Source organism: Lytechinus pictus, chromosome 15 (assembly GCF_037042905.1).
Source record: "Lytechinus pictus isolate F3 Inbred chromosome 15, Lp3.0, whole genome shotgun sequence".
NCBI classification, from domain to species: domain Eukaryota; kingdom Metazoa; phylum Echinodermata; class Echinoidea; order Temnopleuroida; family Toxopneustidae; genus Lytechinus; species Lytechinus pictus.
Window position 1 is genome coordinate 14,920,027 of NC_087259.1, and position 21,413 is coordinate 14,941,439.

At 38.6% G+C, this 21,413-nt stretch overlaps 1 protein-coding gene across 2 annotated transcripts in view; it reads right to left on the reverse strand.

Annotated features, from left to right (window-relative positions):
* Positions 1-1,909: 1,909 nt before the first annotated feature.
* The window catches only part of LOC135156828 (uncharacterized), a 30,291-nt gene continuing 10,787 nt past the window's right edge, over positions 1,910-21,413 (reverse strand). For both annotated transcript variants that reach the window (XM_064110442.1, XM_064110443.1), the window contains exons 3-5: positions 20,209-20,442; positions 13,162-13,357; positions 1,910-4,785 (exon numbers count right to left, since the gene is read on the reverse strand). In XM_064110442.1, the coding sequence (XP_063966512.1) occupies positions 4,758-4,785; positions 13,162-13,357; positions 20,209-20,442 (458 nt within the window). In that variant the 3' untranslated portion in view covers positions 1,910-4,757. The remainder of the gene's footprint in view (positions 4,786-13,161; positions 13,358-20,208; positions 20,443-21,413) is intronic.

Here is a 21,413-nt window from a genome sequence, read left to right on the forward strand (position 1 = left end):
AGTGTCGTCTTGGACTGTGGACAAAAGACATATTTGCAATTATTTTGTCCGGTCCGAATCTTAAGACGATGTGCTGTACTGGTCCACCAACTGGCGACAGTGACCTCTATACTAATCTGTCCATTGTGATTTGACGAGCATTTTCAATAGATTCTGAACGCCGCAGGAAACGTCTGTGAAGTGGATGCTAGAATACGCTAGTGATGGAGGGAGCCGTAGGTTACGAGATGAGGGGGCGTGGCCTCTTTTTGATATACAGTAACTGTCAATAGTGTGATGAAAAGAGAGTGGCTTGAAGGATAGGAGCAGGGGCGGAAATCTCTCCCAAAAGGTAGGGGGGACAAGGGGCTGGAAAATTTGACAAGCAAAAAAAATAGGTTATCCGCTCAAATTTTAGATTTAAGGTCATTTCGACGGAAATAAATTTGGCAAGCCCCCAAAAAGGTTGTCATCCCAAAAGTAAGGTAAAACAAGGTTTTATTCTGATTTTTAATGATGTATTTCTTACCATCATAAAAGACCAGAAATAGTAGGGGGACCTTTGATATTGTGTCCCCCTACTATTTTGATTAGGGGGGGGGGCACCCTGGGATTTCCGCCCATGGATAGGAGAGATAAAAAGAAAAAGGGACGGAGGGAAATGGACAATAGAAAGAGGAGGTAGGAGTGACGGTGTATGTGTTTGAGAGGGAGTGAGGTTGTGCGAGCGCGCACACGGTTTGTAAGGGTGAGGGTTATGGGCAGGGGCGTCGATCCATTTTTCAGATGGGGGGGGGGGCAAAATCATGAACAACGTTCCGAAGGCGCTCGATCGTACAATCCCCCCACACGCATATATATATATATATATATATATATATATATATATATGACTCATGAGATACAGACACGTATCTCACCAACAAATTAGTATTAATGCGAGCGCTAAGCGCGAGCTGAATTTTTTTATGTACTGACCTTAAAACAGGAAAAGCGTACCTGTTAAGGACTGTTTGTAGTAACTCATGAGAAGGATACATATCTCACAAAACAGATATAATGCGAGTGCCGAGAGCGAGCTGAAATTTCTATATATTCTGACCGGAAAGCTTGATACTGTAAGCATTTTTTTTTATACCAATGATTAAGATTGGTATCTAAAAGAACAATAGATGCGAGCGCGAAGCGCGAGCTAAAAATTTTGATATTTCGATCTGAAAAAAATTAGTTTAATGGACGTTTTTATAAAAAAAAACCAAGATATAAATCCAACAAAAGATTATTGCAAATCGAAGTGGGAGTTTTTGAGGTTTAGAACTGAAAACGGGTCATTCTATTTACGTATTTAATAATGAAAAGTATGGGTTTTTGCTACAGAAATGATGCGAGCGCGAAGCGCGAGCTGAAAATTTTTATATTCCAATCTCAAAAGCGGACATTTTGAGCACGATTTGAAATAAAGGACGATTTGTGTATCTCAATCTCGCTTGCTGAACATTACAATCTTATTTCATTTTTGCACATCCGGAATTATTGGGGGGGGGGCAAAACGATATGTTTGCCCCCCCCAATATTTTCATTGGTGGGGCGTTCGCCCCCCTGCCCCCCCCCCCCCCCCCCAGGATCGACGCCTCTGGTTATGGGTGTGTGAACTTGAGTGTTTTGGGCGAAGGTGCATGTATTCACCCGTCTTCCCGACTCATAACAATCGAATGTGCTCGGATAAACACATACGGTATGAAGACAAACCATGAACAAATGCACTTCCAATGGGATTCGTCCAATGAATGAGGCAGAAAGAAAATTGAAAAGATCGAAGAAGGGAGAGGAGAGTGAAATGAAAATCAGACGAAAATTAAACATCATTAATCATGTTAAAACGACATAATTTTCCTACGAGACAATAAATGTGATAATGTCAAAGATATTATGACTATTCAAGTTCAAGTTTATTTCAACCAATCAAAACAAGAGACATTACACAGTTTAACAAAAAATGAGAATACATGATAGGTTTGGAACCCCATAGAAGCAGAGCTTGTGAGAGGGGCCCCTTATAAAGTACATTACAACAAGAATGAGATGAAAAATATTTATAATGATAATCTAGAGAGTAAATAAGAAAAATACATACAAAATACACACACACACATATGGTTTATCAAGAATCAATTTAAAATATTTTGTAACCTTTCAAATAAATATTTTCGACATGAATTTTTAAATATGGGCAGTGTTGGACTGGATCTAAAGCTTTGTGGTAACTTATTCCATTCTTTGGTACAAACTATCACAAAAGAATTCAAAGCAGTATTTGTTCTTGTAAGTGGTTGGTGGATAAGATTTTTGTGCCGTGTATTGTACAGATGGACATTTGAGTTAACAACAAATGCATCTTTTAAAAATGAACAGTTTTGAGAGGATTGTGATTTGTACATAAATATCAAACAATTGAAGGAGACTAAATCATCAAGAGGCAAAATCTTCAATTGCAGAAATAAAGGAATACTTGGACATCTGTAATTCGAATTTGTTATGAGCCTCATAACTTTCTTCTGAAGAACTAGCAGTTTGTTTAAATGGTTCCTATATGTATTTACCCATGCAACATTACAATAATTTAAGTGTGGCATAATAATAGCATTGTAAAGAGTTACTAAGGTCTGCTGAGGGAGAGAGAAACGTAACTTATAAATGACATCAACACTCCTTGATACCTTAGTACAAACAAAATTGAGGTGATTTTTCCATGATAAGTGATCATCAACTACATCTCCCATAAACCTTACATCTTGACTTCGATTGATCTGATGGCCTCCTATTGATAATCGATTAGTATCTTCAGGGACTCTTTTATCCCTTGTTCTTAAGACAACATATTGAGTTTTAATAGCATTTAATAAAAGCTTGTTACAACAAAACCATTTAAATATATTTTTAATTTCATTGTTAGTTGAGAATATGAGAGTATGCATATCTTTGTGATGGGAAAGTAAGCAAGTGTCATCTGCGAATAGTGAATAAGTAAACAATTTTGATGAATTTATAATGTCATTAACATAAATCAAGAACAATAAGGGACCCAGAACCGAGCCTTGGGGTACACCACATTTAACCTCCTTAGATTGTTATTAAACTCCATTAATCATTACTTACTGACATCTATTCTTTAAGTGATTTTTAAACCAACTTAAGGCTACCCCACGAACACCATAATGCTCAAGCTTGTACAATATATCATGATCGATAGTATCAAATTCCTTTGATAAATCTAGAAACACACCAATACAAAATTTTCCACTATCAATTGCATTTATAAAAGTATTCACTAAATTCAAGACGCCCATATTTGTGGAGTAATTCTTTCGAAAGCCAAATTGTTGTGGTATTATGATATTATGAAGTTGAAGGAAATCATCCATTCTTTTGTACACTATTTTCTCAAGAATTTTTGAGAATATGGGTAACAACGCAATAGGTCTGTAATTTTCAATTAGAATTTTTTTTCAATTAGAAATTTCACTATATTGCAAAACAAGCTTAAATTTGCTTAAAATCAATCAAAATTGCAATGAACAAAGCATAAAAATGGTAAGTGATGTAAACATGTCTACAGAAATTGTAAAGAAAAGTAAGATAAAAACAGACAAAACTTAGTCTAATGAGTGTCAGAAGTATGCATCATCATGAAATCAAATTTATATATATGGAGAACAATTAACACCTTAAAAACTGTGGTGTTAAACTGTCACCACTCAGGACCACACCCTAGAGATCGATCATGACACCAAAGAGAGTAATAGTAACAATGGGTCATTTCAAGTACGGTGTTGAAATCTGGTGTTGGTGTTGTGACAACACCAACACCAGCCACAACACCGTTCTTGAAATGACGCTGGTGTTGGGATTGACCTCGGAAAATATAACGTATTTCCGGATGTGATGTTGAGCGCTGTCTGAACGACGATCTACGTGTATTCCCCATTCACCAACACCAACCCCTGTTATGGCACATTTTGGTAAATTCATATTTAAAAAGAATAGTAACCATTATTCTGAAAGCTTGTTAGAGTTCTGTAAAATAGACAACAGTTAAAGTATACGAACTAGATATTAAAGAATCCCTCGTTAGTAATTTTACTAATTACAAATTCCATGATTGAAACATATACATATTTCAGCACCCTTTGCGTGCTGATATTGCAATTTTGCACATTCGTACATTTAAATTTAACAATTGTAATAATTAGTTTTCTCTTCTACATTCATATTAAAGAAGCTTATAATTACAATAGTTCTTGGATATCATCTATATACTAAACCTAAGTATCAATGGTGCAATATGGAAATCTTAAATTGAAGAAGATAACATGGAAACAATCGTCACTATTATCTCACAAAATTAATTCAGCGTGCAAAGAATTTTAAAGGTTTTAACCTCTTAGTATCCAAGCCTACTGCCATAAAACGTAAAATATTTGAGAAATAGGTTGGACTACATCGCTTAGTATTCTGTTATGTTGACGATGAGGAATTCATTTAGAATGATTGAGCCATTGATTACCCGAAAGTCACATGTGATATTGTTTCGCGCCTCTATATTCCTGCAAATACGGAAACCCGACTGGAAGTGCGGACCGGATTGTAGCAAGTACAGGGCGCCATCATAGTAGTGCATAGCCCTTATTCCTGTCATATTGTGCTTAAAGATTAATGGCGTCGATTCCTGGGCACCATTATGGACGAGGTCTTTGTAGAAGTACCTCTCTGAGAGATAGTCAGCAATGAAAATACGTTGGACAGTTCCTGTCAAGAATGAAATCGAATAGAGTACATGTTTATGGATGAAAAAAATATGATTATCGATTAACGTCTGTTTTTCGGGGGGGGGGGGGGGGAAGGTGGTTAGGCAACAATCGTTACATTATGTGTGTATATATCATACTATATTTCATCGCTTCTGGGTTTTTCAATTGTGTGTAGATTCGGCAGCGGGCAATATCTGCGATAATATAACCAGTTTGGAGACATTTGTAAAAAAAAAAAAAAAAAGGAAAAAAAGTAGTGTACTACGCGCGGCACGGCTCTATGCGGCGCATGATAAGCGCAAAATTTGTACGCGGTGCATTTGCTCGTAATACATGGTGCAACAACCGAGAATGAATAATTCCCTTTAAATCCTACATACATTAAATACTGTATATTGATTGGTTTTAATAGCATCATAAAAGCTTCATAAGATCACTTTTTCCTCGGGGCCTGCCCCTCGTGAAAAATAGTAATATCAGTTCAACCTCGGACAAACAGTTCCCGCTATACTTACTCAAAGCATGGTATATTTGTATACTATACTTTCGAAATCAAGGCCTTGTATATTTATTTTATATCCTACATTAAATTAGAACAATATTTTTTTATTATCTAGTTCTTGAACAAGTAGTTCATCCTTTTTTGCGCTGCACTGAATGATCTACTTTTCCTGAAGCCACGCACTCAGCGGAATGCTGATTTGTGCCTGCGCCGTCCCTTTACGGGACTTGCCCGGTGGAATAAATTCGCTGACCGGTGGTGCGCCCGAGAAATTTGTTGCATGATCTGTGTCAATGATCTGTGACGTCAATTCTATCATTGACATCACCAAATAATAAATTATTTTCAGTGTGCGTTTCATTTTTAACATCAATGCAAAATAGTGAGAATACGTTTGGTCACATGATGCTAGTTAGACCAATCAATATAGGCAGGGTTTAATTCATGTAGGATTTTAAAAAGTTCATACAAAATGATGCATGCACATAAGTTCATATTATGCGATCATTGAGATTTGCGATCCATCCTTAGTCGATTTTAGGGTCTGTTCAATCCATTGCATGCCGTTAGGCTGAGTGCAACGGGTTGAACACAACCTCGATGAGAGTGGATAGGTCGCATAATGGACGAATGAAGAAATGCATCATTTTGGTTTATATAACGCCTTTTCTAGATCGTGGTTTTTTTTGCAAAATAGAAGAAGAAGAAAAGCAGATGGAATTCAAATACATTTTTCTTTGTCCGGCAACTAATTTTCTATGATTACATTATTATCAACTCCCCCCCCCCTGAATGATATACAAATAATGAATGTTGACGTACACACACATGCTCAGTGGTACAAAATACATGGTCACTATGCAATGGAAAATAAAAGTTGCATGCAGCATTAAATGGGTCAAATGTGGAATAGCTTTCAACCAATCGAATTGCAAGAATCTTTATATGAGTGGTATAAAAAAAACAAGTATTCAATGTTTTGTCATTCGGTGCAAGTTGGAGCAGTGTATTTAAAGGTCAAGTCCACCTCAGAAAATGTTTATTTGAATCAATAGAGAAAAATCAGACAAGCACAATGCTGAAAATTTCATCAAAATCGGATGTAAAATAAGAAAGTTATGACATTTCAAAGTTTCGCTTATTTTTAACAAAATAGTTATATAAACGAGCCAGTTACATCCAAATGAGAGAGTCGATGATGTCACTCACTATTTCTTTTGTTTTTTATTGTTTGAATTATATAATATTTCAATTTCTACGAATTTGATGATTAGGACCTTCTTGCCTGAAGCACAAAATGTTAAAATAATGGAATTCCACGTGTTCAGGGAGGAATGAAACTTAATTTCACATGACAATGACGAGAAAATCAAAATATTTCATATTTCATATAACAAAATACAAAAGAAATAGTAAGTGATGTCATCAGTTCCCTCATTTGCATACCGACCGAGATGTGCACATAACTGTTTTGTGAAATGAAGCGAAACTTTAAAATGTCATAACTTTCTTATTTTACATCCGATTTTGATGATTGTTTCAGTGTTATGCTTGTTGAATTTTTCTCTTTTTATTCAAATCAAGTTTTTGTTGGAGTGGACTTGTCCTTTAACTATGCTTAGCGTTGTTGAATAATTTCTTGGGATATTCGTCAGATTTCGGTTCTTTGTGTAAGTATGCTCTTGTGCTGCAAAGAAATGATGCACACCAAAATACGCGTTTAAACACCCTATATAAATTGACATGGAGATGATAATGATATTATATTGGATGGCTCAGAATAGAATACCAGAAATATTCCAAGAGTAAGGGCAAATATTCCACGAATCGCAGATGAGTGGAATATTGGCACTAACCAGTCGAATATTTCTGGTATTTCATGAAATAAAGCCATCCAATATAGGCCTGTCAGCCATATTTATGTCTTGCTTGTAAAATAAAGACGAGTTAGCCTAAATTACTTTTTTTCATTCTAATATGATTTGTGTAAAATATTTGCACCACCAGCGTATATGCTCGATTAGAAGGGGGCGTGTCCAGCGTGCGTCTTTGAGCGTGCGATATCAGAAATGCCACTCATTTACATCGAGAAAAAAATAGTTACTTACCGCGAATGTCAATGGTTATATCCCAATTCTGAATAGTGGATTTGGGGAAAAGTTTTTGATATGTGTCTCCTTCTCTAAAACTGATCCGATAAACTGACTTCGACGTAACCAAGTAAAGATGACTATCAAGACGGACATGAATATTGAAACGAAATAATTACATGTACATTACGGTTTATTAACGAGTTAGATGATTTTGTGAGATGTAAGTGAATGGTTCGAGGAGAATTTACTCGTGTGTGTGTTTGTGTGTGTGATTGATTTTTTTTTTGTAGACATACATCAGTCATAGATAATTATTCACGTCTTGAGAACATCACCATGCTTAACATCACCATGCGAATGACGTGACCGGGGCTCGAACATTTGCATTCACTTCCCAATGTAGCTTGGATTACACCAGGCGCACGCCATATCTCCCAGTTTATCACATGTTCATGATATATTCGTGATTTTGAACTTCACGGATCTCAAGCATAATGTAACCGATATTCACAGAACTGGCTGACTGTAGTCGACACCCGGGGGGGGGGCACTTACATTGACGAGTGGATACAATGCGCGACCAAAAAAAAAACACGTAAAAAAATGTATTTTTCACGATAGGGCACGTTACGTACGTAACGTGATAAGGGTGTCAAAAACACAAAAATAATGAAAGGGTTTCACACGCCAATACTTGTTAAGGGGTGCATTTTCAGAATATGGAAATTACGTGTTTAGGGTACTTTTCGAGACCCCATGGTCGCGCATGGTATCCACTCGTGAATGGAAGTGGCCCCCCCGGGAGTCGACATCGACTATTTTGTGGGCAGTGGTGTAAGGAGCTCCCCTCCCTTTTTTCCCCGGCGAGCTGCTTACAAAAACCGTTGAAAACTTACCGCTACATTGAGAAAGGAAAGCATTCTAGTAACTATTTCAAAAGGCGTCTGAACGTTTGTTTTCAATTTTGAATGCTGCATCATCTCTGAATACAGTATGATTTTAAAGACTTTTTTAAAACTCATTTCTTTCATCAATGTTTTTTCTCATATAATTTGCATTATGCTATTTTCTAAGTTTTGGGAAGGTTATATTGTTTTCTGTGATGGTATATATTTGATTCTTAAAGCATCCTTATCATCCGTACGATAATATTGGGATATAACATCTACCATTCTCATCACACCTGTAACCAGTGAGTAAGTGAGTTTTCATTGAACATATTTCGATTGATTTATCTTCATTTTCGCTTTTTGGTTTGAAAAGAAACGTGGTTTTGGATACCATTTTGTCTTCAGCTGCTGAAAAAATACTCACTCGCTTCGCTTACTTGCATATTAATATGAATGGTAATGCAGTCCAATTCAGTAGTTAATGTAACAATTGATAACCTTAAAATAGCCATGGAAAATAAAAATAGTGATAGGCCTCCCGGGGGGGGCGCGTTTCCGTTTTACACCCTGGCGAAGGCATTTTCCGGAAAAATAGCCACAAAGCGACTAGTGAAGAGTCTACGTCTACGTTTGTTTACATAATCCGCTGGGCGCGCGATCCAAAAGTCCGCACCGAAGATATCCGCAGAACATACGTGCAAATGCAGCTGAGCTTATAGACCAAAAGCTCTCTGTATTTTGGTTGTTCCGCTGAACTATATACGTTGGCTTCATGATTTTTTTTACTTTATCGCACATGATCGTTTATATGAATGAAAACGAATAATAGCTAAAATATTGAAAAATAAAACACATAATTACTTTTTTTTCATATTATATATATCCTTATATCTATCATATCTGTCTATCCACTATCTATGTTATAAATCAATCTATGGTACTACATGATATATCTATCTGTTAATTTGTCTATCTACTCTGTCTCTCTCATTCTCTATCTACCTATCTATCTGTCTATCTATCTATCCATCTAACATCTATCTCTCTATCTATCCATCTGTCTCTCTTTTATTTCTCTCTATCCATCTGTTAATCTACTCATGTGTAATATCAACACTGCTTCGACTTCCTTCGGGAGTCTATTTCCTCAGCTCTACTTTTCCCTTTTTTGTGCTCGATTCGATTCAATTACTACTTTATTTACTTGTTACCATTGTTAAATGTCTTGTATTGCATAATGAGTTTTTTTTTCTAAAGGTTGCCTCCTATTCTCTTTCAAATTCCACCTCTTGCTTTCCCTTCTCTTTGTCTTATCCCAGTTTCTTTCCCTTCTCTCACCTCTTTCTTCTTAATCTTTCATTCCGCTTTTTTCTTCTTTGGTGACACTTTACTTTTGGCCTTTTGTATTTATTTATGATACATTTATTTTTATCTGTATGAATTTGTATTGTATTTGATATTTATTTATAATGTTTACTTTATATTTTGTTATGATTCTATTTGTATGTAAACATTCACTTATTTCAGTCTTTGACTGCTTGTGATTGTATTTTGATAGTTTTTATTGCAATAAAATCCAATATATATATATATATCTCAAATTCTCTCTATCTCTCCATCTGTCTGTCTTTTTATCTCTCTCTGTTTCTCTCTATCCGTCTATCTATCTCTCGAATTCTCTCTATCCATCTGTCTGTCTCTCAAATTCTCTCTCTCTATCTATCTATCCATCTGTCTGTCTTTTTCTCTCTATCCGTCTATGTATCTATCTCTCAAATTATATATCTATATATCTATCTATATATCTATCTATCTATCCATCTCTCTGTCTTTCTCTCTCTCTCTCTACTTCTATCTATCTATTTATCTATCTATCTATTTATGTCTCTATCTATTTATCAGTCTTCTATATCTATCTTTCGGCATCTAAGTGTATCAATCCATCAAACTTCAATTTTCTTTCTATTATATGTATCTGTTTATTTTTATTTTGTCTGTCATTCTATTCATTTAGTTAATAATTTATATTTAGAAAAAAAAATTTTTCATAACTTTTCATTAAAAAAACGTAACTGCAAAAGCATGTTCGGATTTCACTCATATGACTGCTCTCTGTACATGAAGTGCCGAGGAACTCTATGCTCTGATCAGTAACTGTGCAGATTGCATGCGGTGGTGTGGGACTCGCCTGTGTCGAGGTATCACAGGCCTAAATCATTCCCCATAGACTCGTGTGTTAAATTGGCACTTTAAAAAATTCATAAAAAATAAGGGTGAAATTCGGGGGTCGAATGTTTACTACCAGTGGATAGGATATATATCTGACAATCCATATCTGACCAGAAAAGGGTCCCTCGACCGGCTCATTTTAAAAATAAATTGGCGTGTTTGAAGACACCGTCGGGGGGAGCAGATTCATCACCTCAAACAGCAAAATAGCCCTAATCCTTCCGCCAGTCAAAATATAGTCCAACATTGGTGATATTTCTTCCCAATTTGGGAAAAGGAAGTTCAATAATTACCAAAAATAGAATCAGTGTTAGATGGACAATCATATGCATACACTTTGTTAATCAGCCATATCAAAATAAAAAAAATAGCAATGGGTTGGCTCGAATGAATATCTATGGCCTGCCTCTAGTGATTAGGCCCGTGAAGCCTGTATTGTAGGGCACATGAAGGTTTCTTTTAAATTTACCTTCCTGGCTTTTCTTTAACATCTGTACACTCACTTTATCACAAAGAAATGCATGAAATATACAGATGTGTTATGTAATGACCAATTTTAATGTTACTCCTAATGTCTAGTGCCCTATGGATTTACACACATCCTACCTGCCTATATGTAGCTCAACAATGGATGCAATGTAGGGCCCAAATCCTATAATGCAAATTGTAGATATGAATAGTGTGCATATCTGGATTCAAGATCTGCCCACAATATAAATACCAGATTCACATGAGTTAAATTAGATAACAATAAAAAGAAATGAGAATCAACATACAAGCATACTATACATTCACATCTTCCTATGACAAGGGCCCAAGCCAAGGGATGTAAGAGAGAGAGACAGGGAGAGAGGGGGGTTAGATGGCTTGTATTCTAAATGGATGGGGGCTAGTCTGGCTAGAAGTCAGTAAAAGTTGAACAAGATAGCAGTAGCACTCATTCTCAGCCCCCCCCCCGCCAAACATACTAACTATGCTTTTCTCTACCCCCCCCTCCCTATTGAATCCACCATTCTTCAGCCAAATTCTAAAGTTTTATCTTCTCCTTCCCTTCCCCATGAACCAATTTCACAAGTGCAATTGATGCAAGGCCTATCTAATGTGTACTATATTTTGTGATGGGTGCTATACACGATTTACATCAGCGCTCGTCGGTATACGAAAACACACGACAACACGAATCACAGAGACAAACACACAGCCTACACGACCTAGCCTAGGTACACAAACACAGAGTTACTAATCACAATTTGTTACCTGTTATACCCCCTATGTAGCCTTGTATATAGCCATGAAGTTCAGTTTTTGGACCTCTTGATGATTGAAACATGTATACTAGTGAAAGCAATCTGCTACTGAAGAGCTTGGGCAGGTATTTCATCCACTAGGGAATTCCCCTTGTAATAGGCTATGGTCAAGGTGTACAGGTATCACAGGCCTAAATCATTCCCCATAGACTCGTGTGTTAAATTGGCACTTTAAAAAATTCATAAAAAATAAGGGTGAAATTCGGGGGTCGAATGTTTACTACCAGTGGATAGGATATATATCTGACAATCCATATCTGACCAGAAAAGGGTCCCTCGACCGGCTCATTTTAAAAATAAATTGGCGTGTTTGAAGACACCGTCGGGGGGAGCAGATTCATCACCTCAAACAGCAAAATAGCCCTAATCCTTCCGCCAGTCAAAATATAGTCCAACATTGGTGATATTTCTTCCCAATTTGGGAAAAGGAAGTTCAATAATTACCAAAAATAGAATCAGTGTTAGATGGACAATCATATGCATACACTTTGTTAATCAGCCATATCAAAATAAAAAAAATAGCAATGGGTTGGCTCGAATGAATATCTATGGCCTGCCTCTAGTGATTAGGCCCGTGAAGCCTCGATGTCGCACGCTGCAACCAGCGACGTGTGTAGACTCTTCACTAGTCGCTTTGTGGCTACTTTTGCGGAAAATGCCTTCGCCAGGGTGTAAAACGGAAACGCGCTACCCGCGCGGGGGGGGGGGGGGGGCACTAAGTATATAAAGCATAGTGGGTATGTGCCGCGGAGGGGACCCCCATTTTTACACTCAAATTTCCGTTCTGAGGCATAGCATTTTTGTCTTATTGAGAAAAAGAACAAAGAAAGCCGCTCCAAAGCATAGCATTTTCTTCTTCTCGACAAAAAAGAAGAAAAGAATCTGCTCCAGGGCTTCGCATATTTTCCGTCACGCCGTTCCGGTCGCAATTTTGGTGAAAAGCGGCCGCAGCTCGCTATCCGACCATCGCCTCTGCGCTAGCGTGCCCGGCAGTCGTGCCACCGGGCTAGCTGCATGCACGTTCCATAGGGATGCATACGCACTCGAACGCAGGCGACCCGTTCCAAGGACCCCCGTTTTCACAAACATTTGTCGTTCCGAAGCCCGTTCCGAGGACCCTCCTGTTTACAATAAGCCCGCTCCAAAGCCCCCGTTTTTTGTCTCGCCCGCGGCACATACCCTCTACTTTTTTGGGTCGAGTGCCCCCCCCCCCGGGATAGGCCTTCACCATCACCATGTGGGATGCCCAAAACATTTGGAATTTTAAATTTAATAAATTGCCACCCCTCCCACCTCACAGATCGGACTTAGATTTTTGCCACTGTCACTTTTTAAAACTATCAATAAATCTACCTGTATTCTTCGTCAACAACAAGAGAAGCTGGGAAGGATGTCGGTCCTGGGTTATGATTATCATCAGTGAAAATAGCAGCTTCTACACTGATATTCCGTATACCCGCTTTAATTGACTGCGATGTTATTTGTTGAAGGGGATGCCCATACGCCCTGAATAATTCCTCCGATTTTCCAGCAAGAGCGATAGCTGAAACTGATGTAAACACAGTTAAGATGTATGGTGAACATTAAGGAAACACAAAGGAAGGTGTCACGGTGTAGCAGTCCAGACCCTCGCCTTGTAATCAGAGGATGGTGTGTTCGAATCCCTCCGTGGCCTTAATTGGCAAGGCGTTAATTCACACTGTATCGCCCCCCCCCCCGGTGCTACTTGGGGGTACCGGTAGCAAACAACCGTCATTGTGGTTGGTTACCCCTTTCACAAACCCATCCTCCAATTATCCGCCTAAGAGTAATGCGGATAATTCAATAAAAATTGCATTCACAAACTCCGAAAATAATCTGCACTATTTTTTACGAGCGCCCGACCTGAAAAAGGTGGATAATTGTCATAGCAACTGCACACACCCCCTCCGAAGAGGTTGTGTTGGAAAAGGGTGACCTTGTGACCGCACCATGGCAATTTTCCGCATTTAATACTTTGGAAATGCATTCATAAAGTCAAAATCTGGTCCCGATGCCGCTATTATGCGGCCCCGTTCCGATTTTACGACCAAATTATGCGGATATTATCCGCATAATTGGGTTTATGAAAGGGGTATTAGCCATGGACCTAGAGGACCAGAGTAGTAGGTCCATGGTTTAGCAAGTATTCGCCTAACAGGCTGCTTGAAAAGCTATGAATCCAGTGACTGGGTAAGAATAATTATGAAGTGCTTTGAGCCGGCGCACAGTGGGCCGGGGCGAAACAAAAGTGCGCCAAAAGTAATTTTGGGCAATTTCAGATTTTTATTTTTTGTCATGCCAAGCTGAAAGATAACACTTTGAAGAATACTTAAGCAAAATATTTCATTCGGGAATTTGCATAAAGGTTGTTAATTTCCTACCTCAAATCGTAAAATGTGACATTTTGCGAAATGCCGCGTATATGACAACTTAGTTGAAAAACAAGCCATTTCACAGGAGGTTTTTCATGTAGGAATCTGAAATGGCACCCACATAATCCTGATATATTCTTTTTTCGTGTGAAAGGGCTCAAATTAGATAAAAGACACATTTTCAGGAGGTTTATAGGATAATTATTCCTCGAAATAGGCTGATAATCCATGTTTTTTGCATTTACATTCGAAACGTTTGGATTTCCGTGGATTTCCGTTTAAATTCTATCATCAGCATTTTGCTAGATGTCTAAGCTTTAAGTCGATACCCAATTTAGCTGCCCGTTTTTGCCCGTTTTCATGTTACAGCCGATTTTACTTGACACAACACCCCCCAAAACCTGTTAAAAAACGGTCATTTTCATACCGCGCAGCCATCGCAGCGCACCGTGTTGGGTGTACAATAGGCACCTTTCGCAATCCTCTACAACGCGAGATTAGAGTCGGGTAACTCAAAAGTTAACGATTAATCATAGACTCGATTTTCAGATTGATTGTACATTATAGTCAATACAATCGAACGTAGAAAACTGTTCTACAATCATTGCTAAGCTTTGTGTTACAGGCCCTATATAGATCTTGCTTTTCGTGTGCAAAGCTCTTTCATACGATACCAGCATGGAGCTCTATGATACCAGCATGCCCCCGAGCATGCCATGCCATGCCATTTGCCTGCCTGAGCTCGGGGCGGGACTGTACCTGTATCATGGCTATGACATGGCTGGAGACATGCGAAATGTAGATTATGACATGGATAAGAAAGTGGTTTTTCAGACAAATCGAGTACATATTGAGTAAGGAAAAAACTTACCGAATTAATGCTTAGATATATATCATTACAGTCCATCGAATCGATATTGCATTTAATGTGCATTATTGGTGGATCACTGGCAATTGATTCCATGAGTCAGATCACCTCTCCAGCCGGAACCATTTTCGCATGCGTTGACATGTACACAGCATGCAATAGGCCATAAACCGTCTGAAAAACATCTAAATTTGCGGGGTTTTCTTCATTTGCCTGCTCCTTATACACAAACAATATGCCTCTAGCACACAATGTAATGGGCAGTATGTTTTACTTTCCACAGAAATGGGGGATTTCCCGGGGGGTACACTTCCGTTGATGAGTGGATACCAGGCGCGACCATGGGGTTTTGAAAAGCACCCTAAACAAGGGAAGTAAGTCTTTTCCAGATTATGAAAATGCATCTCTTAAGTATTTGGGTTGTGACACCCTACAAGTATTGGAAATATATCCCGTTTTTTCAGTATTTTAATCATCGTTTTTGACACCCTTATAACGCTACATATATAGGCCTATACGTAACGTACTTACCCACTCTCTCTTTTTACGTATGGTCGCGCCTGGTATCCACTTTTCAATGGGAGTGGGCCCCCCGGGCGGCTTCTCGAGCTCTGGGAGGAACCAAAAGTGGATTTGGAAAATCGTCCTAAATCGGATAAATCGCTGTTACCATAGTAGCAACCAGAATTTTGCACACGAAACGCATATTGAATGTTTCCGTCGCAGATGCGAAACGAAAAAAAAATCTCATGTCACACAATTTGCATTGCATGACAGAATTTTACGACCAAGATGACGGTCCCAAAAAGTCTCTTCCAAAATCAACTACCGTCGTAAATAAGCGTGCGCGTCCTCAAACGAAAGGTCGGGATTGCCGTTAATTTTTGCACGGCGAGGACGATTCCCCTTCCATTCCATGAAAATAACATGAATTCCGGGCATAATGCAAACAAAATAAAGGTTGACAACGTACATTAGGGCTACCCGCCCTCTTCCAGAGATAAAAGTTACTTGTAGAATAATTTCAGCCAAAAACTCTCATAGTAAAACATTCGCGGTGTTATATACTCTCCGTTTTACCCAAGTAGAATACGCCGCTTGATAAAGCACGGTTAATATTCTTCAGATTTTTAATAATTTTTTTAAAATCTAATGATCATTTCGATGCCATAAAATTATTTTCAGGATCTCATACACACTTTTTAGGCATGTGAGAAGCATAAACCAACATTCACTCTGGTCAATCTTAAAGTAACACATAACACAAAGTTTATATATTGCACATTGTTTAGCCTAATTTGTCTTTTCGCAGATAGGTTTTAAGTAGGCAATCAAAATTTGGTATCAAAGTGACGTCATATCGGCTTTGAATTATGTTCAGTCGATTCTACGCCCAAAATTACCCTTAATCAACATGTTAACGTAAAAATATAACACGGAATATAATTTTGGCGCACTTTCAACCCATTCTGGCCCACTGTGCGGCGTAGATTGATATCGCAGAACCCGGCGGAGAACATAAAAGCCAATTTAGTAACCAATTTTCAAATATGAATTTATGAATAATTAATAATATCAAGCGACAAATTAGCGTGCTATCCTAACGGAGGTAAACCGTCCTCAATGTTTGCAATCTGCTCCTCGTTGGAGGGGGGAGCGGTAATGAAAATTACTGGAATAATTTAGTTATATTCTAAAAAGAAAGGGAGAGCAAGGGGTTGGTGCAAAAATTAATATTGATGTGTGATACTGTCCTTCAAGCACTAACATGCTTTTCACATTGCATTTCCTTAACCCCATACTATCCTTAACCCCGGACTATCCTTAACCCCATACTATCTTTTTTTCGATTCACACTGTCTTTCTTAACCCCATATTATCTGCTCAACCGTGGTTAACCATAAATATGGTGGCCCTGAAGGGACATCGCATATAGACCAAATCGCGAATATTCACGACGAAATTGGCGACGAAATTCACGACGTCGCCAATTTCGTCGTGAATTTCGTCGTCAATTTGAATATTCACGACGAAATTCACGACGTCGCCAATTTGAATATTCACGACGAAATTGGCGACGAAATTCACGACGTCGTGAATTTCGTCGCCAATTTTGTCGTGAATTTGTTTCGCTTGCCTGGGCGGTATGCGGGTTGAAACCAATTTGTCTGCTGCTATAATTCCTCCACTCACGTACAACAGGGTCTACATTTATTAAGTCTATAGTGCAATTTTTTCCATTAACTTTTCGCCTAACAACCATGGTCCAATAACCATTTGGTCCAGTCATCACTTCGTCTAATCACCAGTTCGTCTATGACCATTTCGTCTCATAACTAGTTGGTCTAATATCAATTTTATTTTCCTTAATTTCGCCCAATTAACACTTAGCTCAATTAGACCAAATGGCATATGGAATAAGTGGCAATTGGGCCAACTTGGTTACTAGACGAAATGGCAGATAGACCATATGTGGATAGTGGACGAACTGATGGAAGACCAAATGATAGCAGACGAGTAAGCAATAGACCATTGAAAATGAACCATTGAAACGATAGAACGATGTCCACTGCTATCCATATACATAGGTGGATCCAGGGGGAGGGGGCCGAGGCCCCCCCCCCCCTATTTGCGGAGCAAAAAAAGGGAAAAGGGAAAGAAAGAACAAAAGAAGGAAAAGAGAGTAGAAAAATGAAGAGGAGCAGACGAGTGAATAAAGTAAGGTAAATAAAGGAAGACATGTAAATAAAAAGAATCTTTCATGTCACTTTATAAAATTTTCGCTCGCGCTTCGCGCTCACATTGCCTGTTAGGTGATTTTCATATCTTGTTCAATATGGAGTTAAAATATCAAGTTTGGAAGTCAATATACAAAACATATTTCATCTCGAAAATCAAACTTTCATTATTTTGCGTGATTCACAAATTGATTTTTAAAAAGTGCTCTGTAAATATGACAGTTTTATGGTCTAAATATTAACATTTTCCGCTCGCGCTGCGCGCTCACAAATTTAGATATATAAGGTACCTATATTATTTTTGTGTATTCCACAAAGTTTTCAAAATATCCTTTTTCAGGGGGGTGTGAGAGGGAGAGAGAGAGAGAGAGAATTGGGGCGGGGATCCTTCAGCTGCCTGACCTCATTCTAGTCCGATTTCTTTTTTTTTTTGCTTCTGTTCTCCTTTTCTTCAGGGCGGTCTTTTTGTTTCTATACCGGCGCTTCCCTCTTGAAAACTTGTAGATGATTATAATCTTATATCTGCCTTTGTTATTTGTAATGTTTCATGATTTTATGCTTTTTCATCATGCTAATAATCATTTGTAAATATTGTGATTGTTATGATTTATTACAATAAAAACTTAAATATAAAAAAAATACTAGTATCCCTTTTCAGGTCTGATTGTCAAAACGTATCAGCTAGCGCTGCATGCTCGCGCATTTTGATTGTATGTCTCTATATTGATTATACAATCCCCTTTTCATGACAATGTATACAAAGATTTAGGCTCGCAATTTGCGCTCGTATTAATTGTTAAAAATATATTAACTGATGCATCCTATAACACTGAAGTCACAAACACTATACACACATGACTGCTCTCTCTGCTGGTCAAAGAACAAGTGCTTTATTCATACATACGGAACATGTGGTACCACGCAGGGTCCAGGGTATTATATAATCCTCTACACGGTGGTGAGGGGTAACCATGGGAACAGATTAATTAGATAGGGTAGGGGATGGTATGTGCTGACCCAGGGAAAAGTCAAATGATGACATGGAATGAATGGAAAGATTATATGCCAATGCATGGAGGCCTATACAAACACAATAGGCTGGATCCGCCCTGGAACACCTATATGCAATGCGAGCGCGAGCGAAAATTTGATATAGTGACATGAAAGATTATTTTTATTTCCATGTCTTCCCCTCATCTTATTTTTTCACTCGTCTTCCTCCTCTTCTTTTTTTCTCCTTACTTTTCCCTCTTTTTGTTCTTTATTTCTTTCGTCCCTTTTTCATGTTTTTTTTGCTCCGCCAATAGGGGGGGGGGGGGCCTCGGCCCCCTCCCCCTGGATCCGCCTATGCATCTGGATAGCAGTGGACATCGTTATGTCGTTTCAATGGTTTATTTTCAATTGGTCTAATGCCAACTCGTCTGCTATCATTTGGTCTACCATCAGTTCGTCCACTATCCACATGGTCTAACTGCCATTTCGTCTAATAACCAAGTTGGTCCAATTGCCATTTATTCCATATGCCATTTATTCCATATGCCATTTGGTCTAATTGAACTACGTGTTAATTGGGCGAAATTAAGGAAAATAAAATTGATATTAGACTAATTACTAGTTATGAGACGAAATGGTCATAGACGAACTGGTGATAAGACGAAGTAATGATTGGACCAAATGGTTATTGGACCATGGTTAGGCGAAAAGTTAATGGACAGAATTGCATTAGACTAAATGAATGTAGACCCTGTTGTGAGTGGAGGAATTAGCAGCAGACGAATTTGTTTCAACCCGCATACCGCCCAGGCAAGCAAAACAAATTCACGACGAAATTCACGACGTCGTGAATTTAGTCGTGAATAATTCGCGACGAAATTGGCGACGAAATTCACGATGTCGCGAATTTCGTCGTCAATATTCAAATTGACGACGAAATTGGCGACGTTGTGAATTTCGTCGTGAATAATTGGCGACGAAATTCACGATGTCGTGAATTTCGTCGCCAATTTCGTCGTGAATATTCCAGTTGACGACGAAATTCACGACGAAATTGGCGACGTCGTGAATTTCGTCGCCAATTTCGTCGTGAATATTCACGATTTGGTCTATATGCGATGTCCCTTCAGGGCCACCATAGGTTAATGCACTAACCCCGGACTATCCCTCAGCTCCTGAATATTGATGATTTTACCATATAGAGCATGATTAATGTGCAATTCGACTTTTGTGATTGGCTAATGCTTAGCCCCACTTTCCTTAGCCCTGTTTCGTTTTCACACTGCATCTCTGGGTGTGGCTATATATACGGCTATGAACTAAGAAATTGCTTTTTTCATCAATCACCTAAAAATTGAATAAAAAATTCGTCAAAAATCGTTGGAATCATGGAATGGTGTATATTTACCATCATCACGTCTACAGTCTACAAGAAACTCCATGCTAGAACCATCCAAGTTTACGCGGTAAACTTTCCTGCTTTTGATCCAGTAGACCTTCTTTCGTACAGAGTCGAAACATATGCAACCCGGCGTCACTGACCCTGACGGAATAACATGAGTGAATTCTAGATTCTCTTGCAGAAAGTCAGCAACGTAGATACCATCTGCATCCGAAGATATCCCGATAAGTCTGGCATTAACTTGTATTTGAAAAAAAGAGAGAAATATGTGAGTGAAATTATTTTAGTAATGACAGCAATTGATGAAAACGGCCCCTGTATTGTTAGAGGTTCGACAAAATATAGGGCCTACTCTTAAAACAACAACAGCCTAACACCAAACAGGTAATACTGGCTCATATTACCTGTTTGATTCTTGTGACCCAGTAAAATATATGAATACGGATTTGTCTCACAAACAAATTGACCAATCAGATTAGAGAATTTATGAGAAATATGGACTAGTAAGAGATAAGATATTCTATTGCGCATGAAGACAAGGAGAGAAAATGGTAATATGATATATTGATATTATGTAAAAATCTATCATATTACATTATTCGAGTTTTGTGCGCTCGCATTTCTGGAGGAAATCTACCCCATATTTCATGTCTGGCCCGTCATTTTTTGTGGGTGGGGGGGGGGGGGGGGCTCATTACATCACTGATGTGATACGGTACACAGGTTCAAGGATTTCAAGGAAGCGGAGTGGGTGAGTGAGAGTGGGTGCTTGCGTGGACCGTTTCATGAAAGTTGTCACCTCTGAAAAATTGACTTTCTCCAACAGTTACCAAAGTAACAGTCAGAGGCCAGTGCATCTCAGCCAATCAAAACCAAGAATTTCACTGAAATTGCCATCACTAACAACTTAGTCTGTGCTGACAAACTTGCATGAAACACCCCCTGAAGACGACAGAGAAACCTGCCCGAAGGTCGAGTCTTCCTGTTCTCGCTCAACGGCTCCATTCGCCAAACCCAAGCCAGCTTCTCACATCTACTGAAGCCTGTCTCACCTCTCTAACTAATACCAGCCTGCTGCTCAATCTTACCTACTACATGTACCGCAGAAGCTTTCCCACTCTTTTTCTGGCTTACAGTCCTTTCGCGGACAACACTCGATCAAAGCAGAAACATATTCAAGGACATCTAACCTCCCCTTTCACTTCTACCTC